This window comes from Muntiacus reevesi, chromosome 1 (genome assembly GCF_963930625.1).
Source record: "Muntiacus reevesi chromosome 1, mMunRee1.1, whole genome shotgun sequence".
NCBI classification, from domain to species: Eukaryota; Metazoa; Chordata; class Mammalia; order Artiodactyla; family Cervidae; genus Muntiacus; species Muntiacus reevesi.
Genome location: NC_089249.1, coordinates 81392465 through 81418744, shown reverse-complemented (window position 1 = coordinate 81418744; position 26280 = coordinate 81392465). Strand labels below are relative to the sequence as shown.

Genomic DNA, 26280 nt, shown 5'->3' with positions numbered 1-26280 from the left:
AATAGCCCCATTTGGAGGCTCCCAACCACAGTCTTGTAGATATTTTTTAACCCAGAGTTGAAAAGAGAAGCATGTTCTGCACAAGCCTGGAAATGAGCCTATAACTTCAAAATACTCTTTTGAGGTCTTTGCTCTTATAAATGGCCCATACTTAATGCTCTTCTGTATACTCAACCCCAAGTTTTTAGACTTCTAGTGAAAAATTTAAGTAATCGAGGAAATAAATACCAATTAAAAAATCCTCATTTCATCAATTATTACTTATTCCATACAGCTAATACCATTAGAATCCCATTATAATACTAATTAATGTTTCTATTAAAAGTATCAGCCTTGGACTTCTCTGGTGGTACAGCAGGTAAGAATCTGCCTGTCAATGCAGGGGACACAGGTTTGATTCCTGGTCCAGAAAGATCCCTCATGCTGTGAAGCAGCTAAGCCTGTGCATCCAACTATTAAGCCCATGCTAGAGCCTGGGAGCCACAACTACTGAGCCTGTGTGCTGCAATGACTGAAGCCTACACATACTAGAGCCTGTGCTTCACAACAAAAGAAGCCACTGCAGGGAGAAGCATGAGCTCTGCAACCAAGAGTAGCCCCTGCTCGCTACAACTAGAGAAAACCCCAAGAAAGCCCGGGCGCAGCAACAAAGACCCAGCACAACCAAAATAAATAAACAAAAAGGTACCAGCCTCTCCTTTCTTTTTGCTAAAAACTTTTCACCATTTACTATTACTTGAATATTTTAATATGTTAGTTGTCTTTATTATTTTTAATATTAAAATAATTGGGGAAGCTAATTTTATTGTAATTATTATTAGTTACTTTGAATCTTCCAAGGTGAACATTATTTCATTATTCAATCCAAGTAGACTGCTTAATAATAAGTATTGTATAGCAATTGTTTCAAAATTCTTAAACTTAACATTTTCAGAGATGTTAAAATGGTTTTAACTATCATGCATGGAATCCATTTGTGCATGTCCTGTAAGAGCCTAAAATAATTATTTTCACCGAACTGGTCTCCTTCAGAGAGGACAATTTAAGCAATACAATTTAATTGAATTATCTAGAGTTAAGTCAATATCCTTATAAACTATTATCTTTAGATATTCCTTAGATATAGCTGGTGAGAGTCAGCAAATATTTGTATTAATTGCGAGTGGAAAATGATAAGAAAGAAAATCTTATTTTTTCTAATAGATAAAGTAGTAGATAAAGAAATCTTGGGTTGCTATACTGAAGTGAAATGATATTGTTCTTGTCTTTGTCCTTTCAGGAAGCCTGCTGAGTCTCCTCTCCCCGACCTGCACCTGTTTTTAAAGTTTTCAAGTGCTTAATGATTACTAAAAGAGTTATTTATCTGAATCCAGTGCTCTGTTCTCTTAGTACTGGTGTTTTCAAATTGTAACATGGGAATGACTTATGATATTAATGCCTAAATAAAAGTTGATTTAGTTGAAAAAAAATAAAAACAAGGTACAACACCTTTTAGTTCATGCTCAAAATGGAGTTATTCTCTCCTCTATGGACCCTTAGTACTTCCCATAGTTCATATATTTAAAAGTTCTGTACTCCTTCCTCCCAAATTAGACTTGAGCTCTCTGAAAGGGTTGTTTCTTATTCATCTTTACAGCATTAGAAACTGATGTCTGGCATACTGTTAGTGCTCAATTAATATTAATTGACTATATCGATGAATCAAAACATAGGAATATAAGAACAGGCAATGTTTATTTATTGAGAGTCCCCTGGTCAGCAAGAAGATTAAACCAGTCAATACTAAAGGAAATTAACCCTGAATATTCATTGGAAGGACTGATGCTGAAGCTGAAGCTCCAGTACTTTGGCCACCTGATGCAAGAGTCACCTCATTGGAAAAGACCCTGATCCTGGGAAAGATCCAGGAGGAGAAGGGGGCAACAGAGTATAAGATGGATGGATGGCATCATCGACTCAGTAGACATGAGTCTGAGCAAACTGAGGGAGACTGTGAAGGACAAGGAAGCCTGGTGTCCATGGGATCCCAAGGAGTCAGATACGACTTAGTGGCTGAATAACAAAAACAATGGGAAAGTGCTAAGGGTACATAGAGGAGGAAACAGTTCTCCAACAGGCAATATTTATTTAGGGCATCCCTGGTGGTTCAGGGGTAAAGAAGCCAATGCAGGAGATGCAGGCTCCAACCCTGGATCAGGAAGATCTCCTGGAGAAGGAAATGGCAACTCATTCCAGTATTCTTGCCTGGGAAATCCCATGGCCAGAGGAGCCTGGCGGGCTACAGTTCATGGGGTCACAAGAGCCTGACAGGATTTAGCGACTTAACACCAACAATATTTACTTAATACAAACGCCAGACATCGCTGTTACATACTTGCCTTATCTCACTTAAATCTTGTAACAAGTATTAAACGTGAGGAAACTGATCCTCCTGAGGGTATAAGGTAATAGTTATTTGCCAGACTGCTTAGGTTCAGATTAACCTTGCTTAAGTCATGACCCTTCTTTATTAGCAGTAGTGGTATACTTTGACTTGCTGACCCGATTCAAGCACCCTGCACACTGCCTCAAAACCGCGTCACCCTCCTGTCCAATTTCTTATGGCTTGACTCTCAAGACTGAAAGATCCGGTGACGTTGTTGATACTGATACGTTTTGGAGCTAATGTTAGCTTTCACTCTGAGGTCAGTTGGCTGAGAAAAGGGATAAACAGCTGAACATATCCCTTATCACAGGCTAGTTCCTGACGAAAAAGTCCTACCCTTCTGCCCATTTTCGCTGCCCGGCTACCCGGACTCACCGGCGCGGGTTGTAGGTCCGTCGATAGCCGGGGCACGCCTTCCCGCCCGCCGCGCAGGGCCCAGAGCGAGCGAAGTCCCGCGGTGCAGCTCCTCAGCATGGCTCCCAGAAGTGAGGGAGCTGGCTCGCGCCAGCTGAGGTAAAAGCTGACACACACGCAGCTACACGCCCCCCCCCCACCTGCCCCACCCTCCCAGCCAGCTCTTCCTCTTTAACTGAGGCGAGGTGAGGGCGGGGCCTGGCGCGCCGGTGGGCGGGGCCACGGGTCTCGGAGGGGCAGTGGGAGTGAGGGGCGTGAAGGCTGGCTCGAAGTCCGGTAAAGCCTTTAGCTGTCCTCCCGCGCCGGAGCCACTTCCGGGGAAACTGTCAAGACTTGTGAAGGCCGCTGGAGCGAGGGGCGAGAGGCAAAAGCGGCCGCGCGGCCTGGGGAGGGCGAGGAGGCCAGAAGTGCGGATCCGCGACTAGGGCTCAGCCCCGGCACCTAAGCGCTACTGGTGAGGATTCGCTGGTCTTTTCCTCCTCTATTGCTAGAGGGCCAAATTCTGTGCGGTTTCCTAATAGTTCTCCCTCCCGCCGCTGGTAGCGCTAGTGGTAAAGAACCCGCCTGCCAAAGCAGGAAGCATAAGAGACGCAGGTTCCATCCCTGGGTTGGGAAGATCTCCTGAAGGAGGGCAAGGCAACCCACTCAAATATTCTTGCCTGGACAGAGGAGCCTGGTGGGCTACAGTCCATGGGGGCGCAAAAGAGTTGGACACGGCTGAAGAGACTTAGCACTGCGCTGCCGGCAGCTGATTTAAGCCCTCAAGCGGGTAGGAGCGCACACAGAAGACTGTAGGAATAGAATATTTTTCTGGGGGATCACCCGCCCCCCCCTCCCCCCGCATCTTTAAGGGAGCAGAGCTAAAAAATTCTTTAAGTCTGACTTTTTAAAAAATAGAAATTGTAGCAACACCTGAAGGATGCAGTCATCTCTTAGCTCTGGAGACATAACTGAGCTCAAAGCCCAGTGCACCACCTAACACCGTGGGTGGGTTTGTGTTTAGTGACTCAGTCTTATCTGACTCTTTGTGACCCCCGAAGACTGTAGCCTGCCAGGCTCCTCTGCCCATAAAATTTTCCAGGCAAGAATACCGGAGTGGGTTGCCATTTCCTCCTCCAGGTGATCTTCTTGACCAAGGGATCCAGCTGGGTCTCCTGTGTCCCCTGTATTACAGGTGTATTCTTTACCGCTAAGCCAAGGGGGAAGCCCTGTAACACTGCATACTTTTAAACTGTACCTGGCCTCTTATTTCTTCACTGTTGTATTAAAAAGAATATATCAAGTTTTACTTGTCACCAGGACCTTCTCTTTCAGTAGGAGTCACTTAAGTTAGAAGTTATTTGACGTTACCTTGTATCCTGCTCACAGAGAAAATGACCCCAGGCTAGTAATGCGTTGAAACGGGGCTTGTACAGACTCGTTAAAATGGTAAGAATTTGGCTAGCCAATTCTTAAACACTTCCATTATTTAACATGTAAATTATAAACTTACAATTAACAAGTTGTATTTAAAAAATGAAGGTATTGTTACAACACCCTTGAGTCAGTCCCCAGTAAAGGTCCTTCTGCCTGGTATCTTGGAGCCAGTAGGAGATTAAGTCTGGTTCAGAATCAAAGGAAATAAAAAAATGAAGAGGTGTGAGCTCCAGCTCTAGAGTACTTGGGTCTTCCTCGTAGGCGTTTGGCCTGACTGTTTCATAGGGTTCTTGGCAAGCGCCTCCCCCACTTTTGCTGCTCAGACTTTCAGAAGGCGATGTGGGGAGGGGCAGCATCTCTGCCCTGGGCCTGATAGCTATCTCGAATTGCAGTATTGCTTGCAGTGCTTCTGAATACGGTTCCTGGAGCTGAGGTGTGGGGCCACAGCCTTTTTGCACTAGGAACTCTGGTCTGAAGGGCCTGGTGTAAAATCTCTGCACACCGGCACCCTGTGAGCAACTGAAACTAGACTAAGCACAAAAGAAAAAAAAAATGTTAGATTTTATTTTACTACCCAGATTTTATTTCCTGGGAATTGTTCATGGGCTTTGCTGGTGACAGTATTAGATACTAAAAACTGTTTATGTTCTTGAAGTATATTTCATCACTGGCTACAGTTTTAAGTGGAAGTTGATTGCCTTTTCATAGCCACAAACAATTATAAGTGCTGTTCTAATTCTGGTGTATGAAACTTCTTTTTAAATATTTCTTTAGGAATATAATGAAGTATCAACAATAGCTTGATTTATGCTCTGTAATAAATTATTAGTTCTTTTAGAATGTAAAAAACAAAACTGCTGAATTATTTTTACTACATTTTGCTGTTGTATGTGTTCTTGAGGTTATTTATCTCTGTTGCATTTGTATGGTGGGAATACAGGCACCCCTTTCAAACATTGCATTTGGTCACATCACAGTGGTAGCTTAAAACTGACTGATTTGGAGTATTCATTCAGATATTGCAACTGAGGGCTTTCCTTTCTTACCTTATTAAATATTTACCAGTATACCACAGTCTTAGTTTTAAGTCTTAAGGGGTACTAGAATTGCTTACCCCCAGAACGTCCGCATACAAAGTTTTTCTGCCAACCCAGCTCTGTAACTACTCACACAGTAAAGTGGGACTGGAGGAATCATCAGGAGAGAGTTATCAGAGATAAACAAACTTGGCTTTGGGTTTGGGTCTAAGTTCAGAGATCCTCAGTCTACTTTTTTGTGTGTGTGTGAGCAATTAATATTTTTATTTAAAATATCTTTATATAAAAATCAGATGTTTTCCTTGATTGGGGCTTCTCAGGTGACTTAGTTGATAAAGAATCTGCCTGCCAATGCAGGAGACTAGGGTTCAATCCCTGGGTTGTGAAGATCCTCTGAAGGAAATGGCAACCCAGTCCAGTATTCCTGTCTGGGAAATCCCATGGTCAGAGGAGCCGAATGGGCTACAGTCCATGGGGTCACAAAAGAGTTGGGCACGACTGAGTGACTTAACAACAGTTTTCCTTGATTATGTGAACTTCTCCATCAGTTTCTCAGTAGGAAAGAATGCCCAGTATTTTAAACCCACAATATTAACTGGGGGTAAAGGTATACCATTCTGAGACAGGGAATTTGAGAAATAAAGCGTGTAAGAATGACTCAAACTGAAGATGATTCAGCATAATGTTGATGTTCTGTAATTTAAGCAGATTGCCTAAGTTGTCTCCTTTTCAATACAGTACTCCAGTTTCCTGAGGGCATGGATGGTGCCAAATTGTCCGGTTAATTGTAGTACTTCTTTTAATAACTCACACAAATTGCTTCAATACTTGTTTGGCAGCAAGAGCCCAAAGTATCCTATTGTCTTTCCACATGGTACATGCAGCTAGAGGCACATTATAAATCAAACCCATAAATCAAGATGACTTCTCTTAATAAATAAGAAGGTAGTTTATACAGATAACTTAAAAGTGTATATATATAAATTACAGTGTAGGTAGAATCCATCAAAACACCTAAATAGACTCCAGCTCTGCTAAGATTGTAAAGGTACCAACAGCTCTCCTAGGTCAGTTACACTCAGTATAACTTCTGCATATGTCAGATAGTAGAGAAGATCAGTCCTGGGTGTTCATTGGAAGGACTGATGCTGAAGCCGAGGTTCCAGTACTTTGGCCACCTCATGCAAAGAGTTGACTCATTGGAAGAGACCCTGATGCTGGGAGGGATTGGGGACAGGAGGAGAAGGGGACTTCAGAGGATGAGATGGCTGGATGGCATCAACAACTCAATGGACATGAGTTTGAGTAGACTCCAGGAGTTGGTGATGGACAGGGAGGCCTGGCATGCTGCGATTTCTGGGGTTGCAAGGAATCAGACACGACTGAGCGACTGAACTGACTGAGCAGTGTATTTGGCCCTGCCACCCACACTCTGACTTAGAGCCTTCACCAGGTATTTTTCCAAGGTATTCATGTTGACAACACATATGAAATGTCTGGCCGAGTTTGCAGGGAGATGGGGAAGATGACAATCTAGCAATAGAATTGGTAGCCTGTGGATATGGAAAAGTTTTTCTTTGGTGTTTGTGTGGCTTACATAAAGAATATATTTTCTTCCTTGTTTTTGATAGAACTATAATGAAATAAGCCAACTGTTTGAAACTTAATAGTGTTTTCACCATTCTCCTTTAATATTGTAAGCAGCTTTATTGAGGTTAAATGGGGACATAAAATAGACCCCATGTATTTAAAGTGTACAAGTTGTAAATTTTGATACACATATATACCTATGAGGGCTTCCCAGGTGGCCCTGGGAAAGGACCTACCTGGTGATGCAGGAGACATAAGAGACATGGATTCAGTCCCTGGTTGGGAAGATCTCTTGGAGGAGAGCACGGCAACTCACTTCAGTATTCTTGCCTAGGGAATCGCATGGACAGAGGCGCCTGGCAGGCTGTGGTCCGTAGGGTCACACAAGAGTCTGACATGACTGAAGAGATTTAACATGTACGAACACATACACCTATAGAACCATCATTGCAATCAAGATAGTGAGCCTATCTTGCACCCACAAGTTTCCTCCTCATGTCCTTTGTAAACTCTTCCTCCTACCCTCTAAGTGAACACCGATCTGCTGTCACTTTAGTTTGCATTTTCTCAAGGTTTAAATAGAATCATATAGTATATACTCTTTTTTTTTTTTTTGAGATTCATCCATGTTGTTGCTTGTATCAATAATTCATTCCCTTTTATTGATTAGTATTTCATTGTTTGGATGTACCACAATTTTCCCATTCACTTGTCAATGACCATTTAGGTAGTTTCCAGTGTTTCTCTATTACAAATAAAACTGCTCTGAGCACAGGTCTTTATATGAATAAATGCATTCTTTTCTCAATTCAGTTGTCCTTGCTCCTGGATCAAAAAATTGATTATCTTTTTTTTTTTTTTTGCCACACCAGAAAACTTGTGGAATATTAGTTCCCTGACCAGGGATTGTACCCTTGCCCTCTACAGTAAAAGCATGGAATCCTAACTAGTGGACTGCCAGGGAATTCTGTGGTTGTCCACTTTTGTGTATTGGTCTGGATTCTCTATTCTGTACCTTTGATCTAGTTACCTTTCTTAATACTAACATCATACCATCTTGATTCCTGAAGAGTTGCGACTAGTCTTGAAATTATTTTCAACATTTCCATGTAAATTTTAGAATAATTTTGTCAATATCTACGAAAAACCTGCTGGGGTTTTGAATTGCTATCTTAGCAAATTGAGTCTTCTCATGAACAAATTATATCTTTAAACAAGTTTTCTTATGAACAAGTTATTTTTCTTCATTTACTTAAATCTTCTGTAATTTCCCTCAGCTGCAATTTGTAGTACAGGTTTTATACATCTTTTGTCATATTTATCTTTAGGAAGTTTATATATATTGATGCTACTAAGAACATTTAAAAGTTCAATCCCTGATTGTTCATTGCTTGTATATAGCAATAAAATTACTTTTTAATTTATTGATCTTATATCTGTAAGCTTTAAATTAATTTACTAGTTCTAGTAAGTTTTTAATAGATTCCTTAGATTTTTTTACAAAGATGATCATGTTATATGAGTTTTACTTCATCTTTTACTATCTGGACAGCTCTGGTTTTTTTTTTTGCTTTATTGCATTGTCTAGGACTTCCACTACAATGTTGAATAGTAGTGATGAAAGCAGATATGCTTGTCTTGTTGCTGATCTTAAGGGGGAAGTATTCAGTCTTTCACTGTTAAGCATGATGTTAGCTATGTGTTTGTTGTAGATGCTTATTAACATAAGGAGAAATCCTACCTAAAGTTCCTCGTGTGCTGAATTTTTATTAGGAATGAATGTTGGATTTAATCAAATGCTTTTCCTGCATCTATTAAGATGATCATGTGTTTTTTCTTTTTAAATTTGTTTATTATTGTAAATTACCTTGATTGATTTTTTTTTTTTTTAATTTTTTAATTTTTCAGTGGGTTTTGTTATACATTGATGTGAATCAGCCATAGAGTTACACGAATTCCCCATCCCGGTCTCCCATCCCACCTCCCTCTCCACCCGATTCCTCTGGATCTTCCCAGCCCAACAGGCCCGAGCACTTGACTCATGCCTCCCACCTGGGCTGGTGGTCTGTTTCACCACAGAAAATATACATGCTGTTCTTTCGAAACATCCCACCCTCCCCTTCTCCCACAGAGTTCAAAAGTCTGTTCTGTACTTCTGCGTCTCTTCTTCTGCCCTGCATATAGGGCCATTGTTACCATCTTTCTAAATTCCGTATATATGTGTTAGTATACTGTAATGTTCTTTATCTTTCTGGCTCACCTCACTCTGTATAATGGGCTCCAGTTTCATCCATCTCATTAGAACTGATTCAAATGAATTCTTTTTAACAGCTGAGTAATATTCCATGGTGTATATGTACCATAGCTTCCTTATCCATTCATCTGCTGATGGGCATCTAGGTTGTTTCCATGTCCTGGCTATTATAAACAGTGCTGCGATGAACATTGGGGTGCACGTGTCTCTTTCAGATCTAGATTCCTCAGTGTGTATGCCCAGAAGTGGGATTGCTGGGTCATATGGCAGTTCTATTTCCAGTTTTTTAAGAAATCTCCACACTGTTTTCCATAGTGGCTGTACTAGTTTGCATCCTTGATTGATTTTTAAATTTTAATTAATTTTTGTCTGTGTTGAGTCTTTGTTGTGGTATGTGTGAGTTTCTCATCTAGTGGCTTCTCTTGTTGGAGAACACCAGCTCTAGGCACTTGGGCTTCAGTAGTTGGGGCACGCAGGCTCAGTAGTTGCAGCATGGAGGCCTTAGAGTGCACAGGCTTCAGGAGTTGTGGCAAGGGGGCTTAGCTGCCCCACGGCATGTGAGATCTTCCCAGACTAGGGATCCAGGGATGGAACTTGTGTCTCTGCATTCCTCTATCTCTGCATTGGCAGGGAGATTCTTAACCACTGGACCACCAGGGAAGTCTACCCTGATTGATTTTTGAATGTAAAAATCTTGTTTTCTTATAGTATCTTTTTCTAGCTGTGGTATTAGAATAATGCTGGCTTTATAGAATGAGTTGGGAAGTATTACCCTTTTCAATTTTCTGGAAGAACTTTCGCAGAATTGGCATTTTTAAAAAAAATGTTGGGTATAATTCACTAGTGAAGCCTCCTGGGCATGGAGTTTACTTTGTGGGAGGGTTTTTAACTATACATTCAATTTCTCTGGTAGATGCAGGACCATTCCTACTGTAAGAGCCTTGCAATAGTGTTGTTTCTTCTCTCATGACATTTATGCTCTTTTTATCATGCATTTTACCTTTTAAAATATTAAAAACCCTCACATTACATTGCTACTATTTTGTTTAGGCAGCCATTTATCTTTCAAAGAATTTTAAATAGTAAGAAAAAAATCTTATTCATTTACCCATGTAATTGTCATTTCCAGGGTTCTTCAATTCATTTGTGAAGATCCAGATTTCCATCTGGTATCATTTTCTTCTGCTTGAGGACTTCCTTTATATTCTTGTACTATGTATCTATGTGTGTAGTGTGGGGGTCTTCTAGTGGGTACTTTTGTAATGAATTCTTTCAGCTTTCATGTGTTTGAATATGTCTTTATTTTGCTGTTACTTTTGAAAAATTTTTGCTGAGTATAGAATTCTACATTGACAGTTCCCCCCCTCTCCGGTATTTTTAAGATACTGCTCTACTGTATTCTCACGTGGATTATTTCTTTTAAAAAAATAACTTTTTATTTTGTATTGGATAAAGAATCTGCCTGCCATTGCAGGAGACTCAGGAGATGTGGGTTTGATCCCTGGTTGGGAAGATCCCCTGGAGAAGGAAATGGCAACCTACTCCAGTGTTCTTGCTTGGAGAATCCCATGGACAGAGGAGTCACAAAGAGTTGGACATGATGAGCAAGCAGCACTCACATAGCTTATTAACAATGTTTTGATAGTTTCAGGTGAACATTGAAGGGACTCAGTCATACATATACATGTATACATTCTTCCCCAAACTCCCCTCCCATCCAGACTGCCACATAATATTGAGCATTGCTTGCATTATTCCCAATGAGAGATCTGATGTCATCCTTATTTTTGTCTATATATGAGATGTCTTTTTTCTCTGGATGCTTCTAAGATTTTCTTCTTGTCTTTTTTAAAAAAAAAACAATTTGGTTATGATGTGCCTTGATGTATTTTTAATATTTCTGGTGTTTGGGGACTCATTGGGATTCTTAGATCTGTGGATTAATAGTTTTCATCAAATCTGGAAAATTTTTGGCTGTTATTTCTTCAGCTATATTTTCAGTTCTCTCCTCTTTCCCCTTTCTTTTAAGGACTCCAAATACTTACATATTAGGCCATTTAACATTGTCTCACAGCTCACTGATGTATTTTTCTTCTTGAGTGTCATTAAAAATTCTCTTATCTCTGTTTCATTTTGGATAGTTTATATTGCTATACTTTCTAGTTAATGAATCTTTTCTTCTGAAATATGTAATCTGCTATTAAATCCCATCCAGTGTATTTTTCATCTAAGACATAGTAACTTTTATCTCTAAAAATTTGATTTGGGTCTTTTTTTATATCTGCCATATCTCTGCTTAACCTATTGAATTTATAGAATTTAGGTGTAATAACTTTTAATGTCATTTTATGCCGCTTCTTATGTCTGTGTCAGTTCTGACTGGTTTCGATTGGCTGTTATTTCCTGCACCTCTTCATGCCTGGTAATCTTTGTTAAATGAGGAAGAATTGAATACCAGACATTGTGAATTTTACCCTGTCAAGTACCACAGTTTTGTAGTCCTATAAAGCTTGAGCTTTGCTCTGGGATGCAGGTAATTTACTTGGAAACTCTATGATCCTTTTGAGTCTTGCTTGTAAGGTCTGTTAGGAAGGACAAGAGCAGTGCTGTGTCTACAGCAAGGTTTCTCGGCCTCAGCACTACTGACATTTTGGACCAAGTAATACTTTGTTGTCAGGGGGCTGTCCTGGTCACGGCAAGGTATTTAGTAGCATCCTTGGCTCTCCACTAAAATTCTAGTATCACCTTGCCCCTAGTCCTTACAAATCAAAAACATCTCTAGATATAGACATCGTTCCCTGGGGGAGTGGAGCACAATTTCCCCTCACTGAGAACCATTAGTCAAGGGCTAACTATTTCCCATTACTGAAGAAAGACTGTTGAATACTCTACCCAATGCCCTATGAATCATGAGGTTTCCCAGTATAAGCTGTTGGGAACAGGCTGTCTTCCCAGTTCTCTGTGAGTGCTGAATGCTGTTTACTCTCATTCTCTCAATAGTTCTCTCCCCAGCATTTGTGGGATAGTTTCCTCACACAAAGGCACCAATCAATATTTGGAATATCCTCTGCAGATCTCCAGAGTTCCTTCTCTGTACAGGTCTCTCCTCTCTAGCACTCTGTCCCACAGACACTAGCCACCTTGGGTTCCCCATACTCTCAGCTGCATTTCCTCAACTCAGAGACTCCCACAGGTTCCCCTGAGTTCCCCTCCCCTGTGCAGTAGCCTGGGAACCCTCTGAAGTTAATTGCACAGTTCTCTTTATTGCTTCCAGTCTCTCAGGGATCTCTGTTCTTTATGGCAGATGTCCAGTATCTTGAAAATTGTTGTTTCATATATTTTGTGTGGTGGTTGGTGGTGATTTTTGTAGGGAGTGAGGCGGGATCAGAGTTATTTAAGGTAAAAGGGTAAATCCAGTTAACAAACTGCATCTTGGACCACAAGTCAGTCCTTTAATTTTTAACTTAAGACTGGGTGCCTTATTTCCTGGTAAACTTTTTTCTCCCTCTCTGGTTAACTTTTATATTGCATTTTTAAAAACTGCAACTTAGACCTCTTTATAAAACAGAAGTCAGAATTATTGTGAATGGGTAAGCTATAGTGGACCTTAGATATTCTTGAAAGTTAAATTTTAAGACCTTCACAGATCTCCAAAATTTCCAGTATCACCACTGAGGAGGAGCAGAATATGTGACTCCAAAATATACCACTTTGGCATGTGAATTATTTTGAGTTGATAAGGCCCAACAGACTCTGAAAGAGCTGTTTACCTTCCCTTTAACTGCCTAAAAGAATTTAGATTGATGGCAGAAAAAGAGCTAATACCAAAGATAACTTTTTATCAGAGAGACTTAGCTACCTGTTATGGCAAACAGTTGCTTACCAAGCACTTGCTCTTCTCATCTTTCTGTGAATTGTCTTCCTCCCTTTTGAAACCCCAGACCCCTCCCTCTTCTCCTTAGCTGAGGGTGGTTTATAAGCCTCAATTGTTGCATATCTTTGTGTTTTATATCTTTGGGGCTCCCTTATGCATGAAATTTGTTTCTCTCCTGTTCATCTGCTTTATGTCAATTTAATTATTAGGTTATCCAGAAAGGAAGAAGGGAAAAGTTTTCCACCTCTATACCATATATACCATCTCCTCCAAAATTTAATAAAGTAGGGAATTCCTGGTGGTTCAGTGGTTAGAACTTAGTGTTCTCACTGTTGGGGGCCTAGAGTTTGATCCCTGGTTGGAGAACTAAGATGCCACAAGCCCCATGGTGTGGCCAGAAATAAAAAGTATAATGGAAAATATTTAAGAGGTACCTTAACGAACTATGAACATACATGAATTTTTTAAATTATTATACTTATTATATAATGAGGGAACCAATAAGATGTATAACTATTTTAAAGTAGAATTCAAAGAGAAAATATGTAAATGTAAAATCAGATACACTAAAATGAATTTGTTACTATAAATATAAATTCACAAGGCAATAATTGCAAATTATTGCAAATACACAGGACAATTGCAAATACACAAGGCAAAGTTAATTTCCCTCATCAGCAGTTATTTGCATTGTTATCAATTCTCTATGTGAACATATATGAATTTTGGGTTAATCTCAAATTTATATTTCCTGGTTGTAAATCTAGGAATCACCTTGGACTTCTCCTTATTCCATACCACTATATTCCATGCACTTAGCATATACTTTTCAGTTAATCTTGTAAGCCAGATGTCTTCACATTTTTGTTTTTTGCTAGAATAACCTTAAAATGATTTTGAAAAAAATAAAAAATAAAATAATTTTGAAAAATTGTTTATTCTCATACATCTTAAAATTGATATTAAAATTTTGTCTCATAAATATTTATAAGGTTTATATTTTTTGTGTATTATATAATGAATATGTACTTTATATTTTTGTCAAAATCTTAGTGCTGCAGATTAAGCTCACTTAAGTTTTGGAAAATGTTTGCCATATGAACTAATTGGTAAAGTCAATCTTCATTGGAAAATTGGTCAGGGAAATCAATCTTTCTATTAGAAAAAGTCTGTAATTTTTCAATTCAAGTAATGCTGTTAATATGTATCCTTCTGATAGATAGCAATTTCACATTTGAATTTTAAACTGAATTCTGAACCTTGCGTTTATATGTAGCCTAAGTGTGCTGTGCTTAGTCGCTTAGTTGTGTCCGACTCTTTGCCACCCCATGAACTGTAGCCCTCCAGGCTCCTCCTGTCCATGGGCATTATTCAGGCAAGAATACTGGAGTGGGTTGCCATGCCCTCCTCCAGGGGATTTTCCCGACCGAGGGATTGAACCCAAGTCTCCCACATTGCAGGTGGATTCTTTACCAACTGAGCCACTTTACCAACTGAGCCAACTTTACCAAGGGAAGCCCATATGTATCCTGGATGACAATAAAAATGCTGCCTTATTTAATATTTCTTGCTGAATTTCTCTCTGACTTGCTATTATAGGACTCTTCCTCAGAAAGAATGTATTCTTGAATTGTTATTCCCAGGACAGTCCACCAAAGTGAGATGTTAGATGGGTGAGAGTACATAGCAGGAGAAGGGTGTCTATGAGAGGGGAGGTTAAAAACAGACTGCAGGCTAATTTTCAGGTAGATGCAATCCATTTGCATTGTTACTATTTGGATACAGTATCTAGAATTGTGTGTGTGTGTGTATTTTAATATTTGTTTATTTATTTTGGTTTCTTCTGGTCTTAGTTGCAGCACAAGGGCTCTTTTACAATGTAGATTCTTAGTTTCAGCATGTGGGATCTAGTTCCCTGACCAGGGATTGAACCCTGGGCCCCCAGCTTTTGGAGTGTAGAGTCTTAACCCGGAACCACCAGGGAAGTTCCTGTTGTGTGATTCTTAAAGTGATTTTAATCATATGGGGGAAAGGGAGATTTCTGCCTTGGGTGGCTGGGTAGAAGGTAGTATTGTTTGTTCAGTTGCTAAGTCGCGTCCGACTCTTTTGCGACCCCATGGACTGTAGCCCATCAGGCTCCTCTGTCCATGGGATTTTCCAAGCAAGAATACTGGAGTGGGTTGCCATTTCCTTCTCCAGTGTATCTTCCTGACCCAGGGATTGAACCCAAGTCTCCACAAATTCTTTACCTCTGAGCACCTGGGAAGCCCAGAAAATATCACTTCCCAACTATTGTTTTGTAGCTATTGAAAGGTTATTGCTGAGCCATGAAAGATGCTGGAATTCTTGGCCTCTGGAGGAGAAAAATTCAATCCAGGGCCAGTGACGAGGCTTGATCACTCATAGATATTGTGTAATAATGTTTTATTGAAGTATAAAAGAGAGCAAGCTTCTGACATAGACATCAGAAGGGGGCAGAAAGAGTGCCCCCCTGCTAGTCTTTAGTTGAATGTTATATAGCTACTCAGTTCAGTCACTCAGTCGTGTCCAACTCTTTGCGATCCCATGAACTGCAGCACGCCAGGCCTCTCTGTCCATCACCAACTCCCGGAGCTTACCCAAACTCATGTTCCTTGAGTCAGTGATGCCATCCAACCATCTCATCCTCTATCGTCCCCTTCTCCTCCTGCCCTCAATCTTTCCCAGCATCAGGATCTTTTCAAATGAGGCAGCTCTTCACATCAGGTGGCCAAAGTATTGGAGTTTCAGCTTCAACATCAGTCCTTCGAATGAACACCCAGGACTGATCTCCTTAAGGATGGACTGGTTGGATCTCCTTGCAGTCCAAGGAACTTTCAAGAGTCTTCTCCAACACCACAGTTCAAAAGCATCAATTTTTTGGTACTCAGCTTTCTTTACAGTCCAACTCTCACATCTGTACATGACCACTGCCAAAACCATAGCCTTGACTAGACAGACCTTTGTTGGCAAAGTAATGTCTCTGCTCTTTAATATGCTGTCTAGGTTGGTCATAACTTTCCTTCCAAGGAGTAAGTGTCTTTTAATTTCATGGCTGCAATCACCATCTGCAGTGATTTTGGAGCCCCCCCAAAATAAAGTCAGCCCCTGTTTCCACTGTTTCCCCATCTATTTGCCATGAAGTGATGAGACCGGATGCCATGATCTTAGTTTTCTGAATGTTGAACTTTAAGCCAGTTTTTTCACTCTCCTCTTTCACTTTCATCAAGAGGCTCTTTAATTCTTCTTAATAAGTGTGGTGTCATCTGCATATCTGAGGTTATTGATATTTCTCCTGGCAATCTTGATTCCAGCTTGTGCTTCCTCCAGCCCAGCATTTCTCATGATGTACTCTGCACATAAGTTAAATAAGCAGGGTGACAATATACAGCCTTGACGTACTCATTTTCCTGTTTGGAACCAGTTTATTGTTCCCTGTCCAGTTCTAAACTGTTGCTTCCTGACCTGCATACAGATTTCTCAGGAGGCAGGTCAGATGGTCTGGTATTCCCATCTCTTTCATAATTTTCCAGTTTATTGTGATCCACACAGTCAGAGGCTTTGGCTACTAGCAGTCTGCTAATTAGAGAAAGGAAATGTCTCGAGACTCAGAGTGGCACCAGGCCCTTCACCCAGAGCATGCGTTTTGAAATAACATCGACACAAGGTGAATCATCTCAGGCCATAAAACAATTGACATGAATCTTGAAGAAAGGCAGGTTTCCAAGCAAATATATGGTTTCATTAGCATAGGGAAACAATTGTATGAGTAAAACATACTCATATAGTGGTTTGTCAAGTCGGTTCTGAGTCTTAGGCAGAACCAACTTGAAGACAGAGTCCAGGGTAAATACATAGTTCATTAACATAGCTTAATGAAAAACATTTCCGTAAGAAAAATACAATGGTTAGCTCAACGTTTGAGGAAAAGTTAAGTTCAGGTGGAACCAGGTGTTGTCATGGCAACACAGAATTTTAAGAGAAACCTCCTTTTAATTTTGTATAGAAAAGGGAAAAAAATCTGACACTTGTAGTTTGTTTCCTCCTGCCGCTTAAGAGAGAGATAAAAAACCATCTGACACTTGCAACCTATTCCCTCTGTTTGGAGACTCCTAGCCTTCCTTCCTGTTACCCTCTCACTGTCCAGGTCTCCTTTCTGTTCTGGGAACATTCCAGGCTCTGTCCTGCCTCAGGGCCTTCTTGGATGTGTTCCTCAGCTGACGGTGCTTTTTCATCCCATTCACTACCTAGCCAACTCCAACTAATCCTTTGCTGGCTGCATAATTGTCACTTTCTTTCTTTTAAAGATTTTTTTGATGTGGACCATTTTTTAAGTCTTTATTGAATTTGTTACAGTATTGCTTCTATGTTTTGGTTTTTTGTCTTCACGGCATGTGGGATCTTGGCTCCCTGACCAGGGGTCGAACCCCCACTTCCTGCATTGGAAGCCGAAGTCCCAACCCCTGGACCACCAGGGAAGTCCCTAACTGTCGCTTTCTTAGTGAGGCTTTCCTTGACTAAAGTGTTTACTATGTGCACTCTGCTAAGTGCTTTACATACAACGCCTTACTTAATCTGAATGTGGTGCTCATTACATTCTCTCATAATAGCTGGAACTTTATCTTTAAAGTACTTATTATAGTTTACAGGTAAATGTATATTTCTATGCCTCCTTCAAATGACTGTAAGCTTTCTCTGTGTCTCTTTGGCTCACTCCTGCATCCCTAGTGCCTACCACAGTAACTGACCTTGGGCACTCAGAAAATAGTTGTTGAATGAAAAAATGAATGGGAAACATTTGGAAAGTAGGCTGGGACTTTTTATTTCTCTCTCTCAACTCACTCTCTTTTCTCATCAATTGTCAATTTAAACACCTTACTCTGATGCTCCCAACTTTTTATCTCCAGTAAGTTCTCTTTACTTAATCATCTGAATAATTGTGTGAAATAACCATTATTATCTCTATTTTATAGTTAGAACACCTGGAGAAAATTATATCTTTTAGTACTATCATCAAATGTAGGGTTTTGTGGATATTATAATGCGTTCCTAAGAAGGATTTACTGTCATTCTCATTGCAGAGTGCTGGGTCAGTGTTTTTCAACATGACTTGCATTGAATTCAGAGTTAAAGACTCCTATAAAATTTGCTATGTAGACACCTGGATTGATCTAAGTATTAGATAAAGATTCTGGTAATGAGTGGGGTCTGCTGAATTGGATAAGCAGCATTCTTTACAGAATTAAGTTTTAAGAAAGTTTATTTTTGCCTTGGTATGCCGTGAGTAACAAAAGGTACCATTTATAAATACTATACAAGTTTTAAAGCACCCACATGTTACTAAGGAAACAAATCTGCTTCCTAGTTGTAGCTTTACTATGGGCCATACTTTCTTTCCTGTTGTATAAAACCTTTTAGGATTAGACACTAACTCAAATGCCTAAGAGTCTTGAAAAGGAAAGCTGCAACAGATTAACATTAATACTGTCCCTGTGTGAGTTACTGAATCTCTGAGCAAGTGATGTCTGAGTTAAGTCACGAGGGGCAGGAGTTGGCCCAGGAATGAGGTGGGAGAGGACACTGCAAGTGCAGTGTGTCCAGGTGTTACCCTCCATGCCAGAGGACAGCATCGGGTCACTCAGTTGGGGAACTACTACCAGTTTCTGTGGGGTTTGGGCACGGTTAGAACTGGGATGTAGCGAGAGATGAGGCTGCAGCAGCAGGCAGGCCCTTCAAGATCCTGAAGGACCATTACCACCCGTACTATGAATGACATGCTGGGGGTTTACTCTGGGACTCTGGGCAGCAGGAGCCAAGGAGGACTGCTAGCAGAGCAGTGACATTGTTTAATGGGCGTTTCGTAAAGATCATGTTGGAGACCATCAGAATTGTATTGGAACTGGGACTTCCCTAGCAGTCCAGTGGTTGAGATTTCACCTTCCAATGTTGGGGGTGTGGGTTCGATCCTTGGTTGGTCAGGGATCTGGGGTCCCAGAGGCCTCACAGCCAAAAAAACAAAACATAAAACAGAAGCAATATTGTAGCAAGTTGAATAAAGACTTAAAAAAAATGGTCAAAAAAATCTTAAAAAAAAATTGTACTGAAATTAGGATACATTTGAGACTCTGTGGGGATGGATGGGAGTGAAGGGATTTGGTAATGGATGAGACCTGGGGCATGTGAGACAGGAGGAATCAGGGTGTCACTTGGTTTCTGAGCTTGGATGGGGGATGGTGAAAGGTACCCTTCAAAGTGGGGAAAGGAGAAATGTTTGGGGGCAGAGGGAAGAAAGGTGAGCTCTGTTTTAGACGTACCTGTGGAAATGTCTAGTGAGCAAATAAAAGAGTCAGGAATTTGAGAGAGAGAGACCTCAAAATGCCCTTTGATTTAATTACACAGAACATATTAGAGACCTCAACAAATGCTATTTAGATGAAGTGCCACCGGAGGCTAGACTGGAGGGCATGGAGGATGAGTAGAAAGTGAACATATGTATGCATGAAAGCTGCTCAGTTGTGTCTGACTCTTTGCAACTCGTGAACTGTAGCCCGCTAGGCTCCACTGTCCATGGGATTCTCCAGGCCAGAAAACTGAAGTGGGTAGCCGTTCCCTTCTCCAGAGGATCTTCCCAACCCAGGAATCGAACCCAGGTCTACCATATTGCAGGGGGATTCTTTACCAACTGAGCCACCAGGAAGTCCTGTGAATAGATGCGTGCAATCAGGAACAGACTGTTCTTCAGACAGCTTGCCCCAAGGAGGGGAGAGGGCAGCAGCTAGGGGGTGAAGAATTGTTTTTAAAAATAAGGATCTTTCTTTTTTGGGCACCTTTTTTTTAAAAGAAAAATACAGAGACAATATCAATTGTACATGCTAAGAAAATTTAACAACACAAAAATTATAAAAATAAAACTAAAAACTTTTCAGCCTATTTTTTGACCAGATTCTTGAGCTGTGGGCATGGCACCTATCGTTAAGTACTCTCCACTTCTGGCTGATCCAACCAGTCCATCTTAAAGGAAATCAGTCCTCAATATTCACTGGAAGGAGTGATGCTGAAGCTGAAACGCTAATACTTTGGCCAGATGAGAAGAACTGACTCATTTGAAAAGACTGATGCTGGGAAAGATTGAAGTCAGGAGGAGAAGGGGACGACAGGATGAGATGGCTGGATGGCATCACCGACTCAATGGACATGAGTTTGAATGGACTCTGGGAGTTGGTGATGGACAGGGAGGCTTGGCGTGCTGCAGTCCATGCTGTAGTCCATGGGGTCGCAAAAAGTAGGACATGACTGAACTGACTTCTGGCCCATTTCCATTTAAACCTGCCCAAGCCTCTTTCACCCAATATTGAACAATCAATAATGATAGTAGAAACCCTCATTCCTATAAGACTATCCCATTGCTACCCCTTCTCTTTCTACCACAGCCACAGTTCCCAAGGGGAGAAACAAACAAATTTTTTAACTCATTAAGTTCAGGCCCCAGGTACTCTTTGAATTGTCATTCATGGCTACTAAATTCAGTAGATATTTGTCCAGCCTTCTCTTATTTAATCTCTTCATAGCAGTTAACAGTATTGATTACTTTCCTTTCAACTTCCTTTTCTCTTGGTTTCCTCAGCATTATCTCATCCAAGTTTAATTTGTATGTCTCTGGAAATTTTCCTCTTTGTGCAATCATTTTCTTTGTTTTTAAAACTTTCTGGCTGTGCCACGTGGCATGCATGCTGTTAATTGCCTGGCCAGACTTCATACCTGCACCTTGTACTGTGGAAGCACAGTATCTTAACCACTGGACTGCCAGGAAAGTCCTTGGAATAACTTACTTTCTTATTAAATTTTGGGACACCTGTCCTTTGCCCTGTTTTATGTTCATGTGGCCTGATCTGGCAAACTTAATTACTCTTTAACTACATTGTGGTACAAAGGCTGGGTTCAAACATATTCTGTCCCCTCATGACTGTTTTTGTTTTTCAAATAATGATCAGTACTCTAATTTTCTGATACCAACTGGGTGTTCAGTAATTTAATTCAATGAAAACTCCCACTGCTTGGAGTCAGTACACACCTTGGATTAAGGGCTTAATCCCACAAGACTGCTTCCATTGCAGATACCGGCTGCAAATGGGGTGCCCAGCTTACCACCACTTCTGCCTGGATGAATTATAAATTTAGAGAGTCTCATGCCCCCCTCCCTACACACCCTGCCACAATCCAGTAATTCACAAACTCAGAAAAGCATATACTTTCCATAGCAATTTTATTGTGAAGGATATAACTCAGAGACAGCCAAATGCAAGGTCTGGGGTAGAGGTGAGAGGGTGGAACAGTGTTGGCACAGAACTTCCATGCCCTCCCAGCACATCAAGTTCTCCAACTTGAACTTTACCCCAAACCTTTGTCAGAGTTTTTACTTGAGTATCATCATATAGACACAACTGATTAACACTGGTGATTGAATTCAACCTCTAATACCTCTCCCTCTCTAGAGGTCAGCAGGTGGACTGAGAGTTCCAAACTCTAATCACAGAGTTGGTTCCCCAATTCTAAAGATAATTTAGGGCCTCTACTGTGAGTAATACTCTTCACTAACCTTACTAGTATAAATTCAGGTAAGGTTGAAAAAGGGCTTGTTATGAATAACAAAAGATACTCTGTCACTCAGGAAATTCCCTTTATGTCTGGGTATTAGACTCACTTAGGTCTTTTTCCACCTCTGGTTGTTTCTTCTGTCTCCTTTGAAAGTTCATCCCCTTTTATTAAACCTTTAAATGTTGCCAGTATTTAAGATGTGCTTGGTTCATTCATTCATTCATGTATTGAGTCTATTCAATAAAGAGTTTATTAAACATCTACTCTATATCAGGTTCTCTTCTGAGTACTAGGCTTAGAGCAGTGAAAAAAATATACAAAAATATTTTAAAGTCTTTTATGGGTGTTATTATTATGATGCATTCCTCAGAAGATTCTGTTGTATGGTTCTCATTATAAAATGCTGGCTTGGTTTTTCTCAACTTTGCTTTTGTGGAGTTCAAAGTTGGAAGGTGATCAGAATTAAGGAGAAAGATAAAGTAGAAAAGGCTGATAGGAAGTACCAGAATGGGGATTAGATTACAATTAAATAGGCTAGTCAGGGTAAAACCTCCCTAAAAAGATGACATGTTAACAAAGACTTGATGAAAAGGAAGGAGCAAACTATTCAGGTATTTGGGAAGATGGTAAATGCAAAGGCTGAGGTGGGAGTAGGCTTGGTTTTCAAGGCATGTCAAAGAGGCTACTGTGGCTACATCAAGGTTAGTGAAGTACATAGAAAGAGCTAGGAAGGCTAGAAGGCTAAATTGCAAAGAACTCTGTTGGTCATTGTAAGGACTTTGGCTTTTTCACTGGGAGAGATGGGGCACCGTTGGAAGGTTATGAGTAGAGCAAGGACATGATCTGACTTACATGAGCTAGCCTAACCATTACTTTTTCTGTTAGATAGAGAAGAGGCTGAAAGGGTGATTTTCTTCCCTCTGCCCCCAAATCAATTTCTTTCCTTTCCCACTTTGGAAGGCAGTTTCCAGCATGCAAACCCAGAAGCCTGGATGGTAACAGATTCCCCCTTCTCTCCTAGGCCTTATATCCAATCAGGTACCACTAATCAGGGTGACCAGTTAGGAAATTATTGCAGTAGTCTAGATGAGCGTGATGTTGGCTTGGACCAGGGTGGGAGTGGTAGAGGTAGTTATTCCAGATGTAATTGCCCGTTAAGGCAGTAGGGTCTGATGAATTACAAGTGGAGTATGAGAGAAAGAAAGAAGTCAGGGTGATACCAAGGATTTTGGCCTGAGTCACTGGAAGTATTGAATTGGCCACAGCTGAGACGGGGCAGACAGTAAGAGGAACAGGCTTAGGAAAGAAGATCAGGAATTCAATTTTGGGTGTATTAGGTTTGAGATAGACAAAAAGACTCATACAGTAGAATGGAGTGCATAGACACAGACCCGCACATATGTGGACACCTGATTTACAATGAAGGTGTCTGTGCAGTCTGGGAGAATAAATATGATCTTTTTATGAAAGGGTGCTAGATCCATTGCATAGCTGAAGGAGAAAAAAAAAGAGCCTTGACCCTAGTATATCTCATGCACAAAAATCAATTCCAGATGGATTGTAGATATAAACATGAAAGGTACAACAGTAAAACTTCTAGAAGACAACCTGGAAGATCTTCATGACTGTTGTTGTTTAGTCACTCAGTTGTGTCCGACTCTTTATGACCCCATAGAGTGTAGCCTGCCATGCCCCTCTGTCCATGGGATTTTCCATGCAAGAATACTGGAGTGGGTTGCCATCTCCTCACCCAGAATGACCCCAGCTCCCCACTGAGAAGATAACCTGGAAGATCTTCATGACCATAGAGGTAATATTCCTTGACAAAATACAAAAATCACAAACCATAAAGGAAATATATTGATAAGTTGAACTTCATTATAGTTGAGAATTTTTATTAACTGAAAGATCCCAGTAGTAATAATGAAAAGGTAAGCCTCAGAGTGGAAGGGGGTATTTGCAAAAACACATCTGATGAAGGAGTTTAAGTATGAAGAGCTCCTACACACCAAGAAGGACAGTCTAACAACACACACACACCCACACACCCCCTGCACACTTGGGACTCTACAAAGATGCTGGTAGTGTTCTACCCTGATGTTCCACTTCTTAACATCTTACAGGTCATTTTGAAATGATAGGTTACAGTTTTGATCTGTTTTGTGGATACGTATTTCTGGACACACTATTGTTTATAGGGGTGTTAATTTGCTCCTTAGTCTTTTTTTTTTTCTTTTTTGACATAACAACTTCATGAGCATTCAACCTAAATCCTTTTTTGTTGTTGACTTTTATGTATTTTTCTTTGACTTTAGAGTAAGGCAGGGACACTTTTATAACTTCACAGAGCTTCCTCTGTGTTTTGGTATAATATTAAAATATGAAGCCTGCTTTCTGAGATTTGCCGTATCTGTTCTCCTGGACTTTGATCAGGACCTTGCCTCTCTCTCTCTCTCTCTCTCGTGCTTGCTCAATTTTGATTCTCCTCCCTGAATTTCCTCTCCATCTGGGGGTCCTGTTCTGGAGGGAAGCCCTGGGACATGAGTTCCGAGAGTTCATAGGAACCAGACTGCCCCAGTCCCTCAGTCCTTACGGGTGTCCCTTACACACTCCATTTCACCTGTGCCTTCTGTACCTGTTGGTATTTTGGAGTTCTGTTCTTGATTGCATCAGACACTGCCCCATTTCTTCTCTGTTCTTATATTGATGCTGATACTGTGCAGCACTGGACTATTGATTTGTCCCCGCTTGCCTTCATCTGGGGGTTCACGGGGATAATTTATCACTGAAGTTTTCTTGTGAATATTCATAGTGTTTAGTTTTGCTTTCTAGTTGCTCGGTTTTTATGTGAGGATTCAAGGGGATTGAAAAACTATGCTGCTGCAGCTATCTTCCCAGAATCTCCTATGTGTATACTTTATTATCGTATACTTTGACAAAAGACCTTTAGTTTTTAGAGAGGTTTTAGATTCACAGAACAATTGAACTGAAACTACGGAGAGTTCCCACACACTCCCTCTCCTCCAGTTTCTCTTACTATTAACATCTTGCATTGGTGGTATATTTGTTTTTATTTTATTTTTTTTCATTTATTTTTATTAGTTTGAGGCTAATTACTTCACAACATTACAGTGGGTTTTGTCATACATTGACATGAATCAGTCATGGATTTACATGTATTCCCCATCCCAATCCCCATCTCACCTCCTTTTCTACCCGATCCCTCTGGGTCTTCCTAGTGCACCAGGTGGTACATTTGTTATAAGTGATGAACCAGTGGTGTTAACATCAAAAAAGTCCATAATTTACATTTGGGATCATTCTTTGTAGTTCTGTGTTTTTTGACAATGTATCAATGTGATGTGTATTATGTATTTCTTTTTTTTTTTATGTACTTCTAAAAGAGTTTTAAAAAATAATCCTCTGCTTAGAAACAGCTTACCGGTTTCTGGTACTGGGACCTTAAGACATGGATTTGTACATAAATTCTCATGAGGGAATTCTATGGTGGTGGTGGTGGTTTAGTCGTTAAGTAGTGTCCGACTCTTGAAACCTCATGGACTGTAGCCCACCAGGCTCCTCTGTCCACAGGATTTCCCAGGCAAGAAAACTGGAGTGGTGACCAAGGGATTTTCTAGGCAAGGAAACTGGAATGGATTGCCATTTCCTCCTCCAGGGGATCTTCCCAACACAGGGACTGAATGCGTCTCCTGATTCTCCTGCATTGGCAGGAGGATTCTTTACCACTGCGCTGTCTGAGAAACCTCTGTAGTACCACTGAGCACACACGAAAAGACCATCACAGAATTTGCTGACAGTTTTGATCAATATGGGCTTCCCTGGTCGCTCACACAGTAAAGAATCCTCCTACAAAGCAGGAGACTCAGGTTCAATCCCTGGGTTGGAAAGATCCCTTGGAGATGGGAATGGCTACTGTATCCTGTATGCTTGCCTGGACAGTTCCATGGACAGAGGAGCCTGGAGGGCTACAGTTCATGGGGTCTCAAAGAGTTGGACACAACTGAAAGGCTAACACTTTCACTTTGATCCATATTTTCTCACCAAAACTGCACATTAACTTTAATAGCCAAAATACTTTCCTATGGTGCTGTAACAAACAAACAAACATGTTTGTTATGCCTAAAATGATGTAATTTATTGTCTTTTAGTTCTGAGGTCAGAACTTTGAAATAGGTCTCACAGAGCTAAAATAGAGCTGTAAGCAGGGCAGGAGGTTTGGGGGGAGGATCTGTTTCCTTGCCTTTTCCAGCCTCTAGAGGGTGCCTGCATTCCTTGGTTTGGGCCCCCAGCCAGCAATTGGATATCACTCAGAATTCTCCAAGCCAGGCTTCAACAGTACATGAACCGTAAACTTCCAGATGTTCAAGATGGATTTAGAAAAGGCAGAGGAGCCAGAGCTTAAATTGCCAACATCCGCTAGATTGTTGAAAAAGCAAGAGAGTTCCGTAAAAGCATATGCTTTTGCTTTATTGACTATGCCAAAGCCTTTGACTGTGTGGATCACAATAAATTGTGGAAAATCTTATAGAGATGGGAATACCACACCACCTGACCTGCCTCCTGAGAAATCTGTAAGCAGGTCAAGAAGCAACAGTTAGAACTGGACATGGAGCAACAGAGTTGTTCTCAATTGGGA

The 26280-nt window shown here is 40.7% G+C and overlaps 1 protein-coding gene and 1 long non-coding RNA gene across 3 annotated transcripts in view; one reads left to right on the top strand and one right to left on the bottom strand.

The window, feature by feature from the left end:
- THEM4 (thioesterase superfamily member 4) overlaps positions 1 to 2992 on the bottom strand; it is a 35859-nt gene extending 32867 nt beyond the window's left edge. The window contains exon 1 of the mRNA XM_065903975.1: positions 2801 to 2992. Coding sequence (XP_065760047.1) covers positions 2801 to 2899 — 99 coding nt within the window. The 5' untranslated portion in view covers positions 2900 to 2992. The remainder of the gene's footprint in view (positions 1 to 2800) is intronic.
- Positions 2993 to 3097: 105 nt separating this feature from the next.
- LOC136145577 (uncharacterized) overlaps positions 3098 to 26280 on the top strand; it is an 85480-nt gene continuing 62297 nt past the window's right edge. Inside the window, exon 1 of one of the 2 annotated variants that reach the window (XR_010658808.1) lies at positions 3098 to 3293. This is a non-coding gene — a long non-coding RNA (uncharacterized lncRNA). Of the gene's footprint in view, positions 3294 to 4158; positions 4268 to 26280 lie in introns of those variants that run through there. The other variant, XR_010658809.1, reaches the window with a different exon arrangement.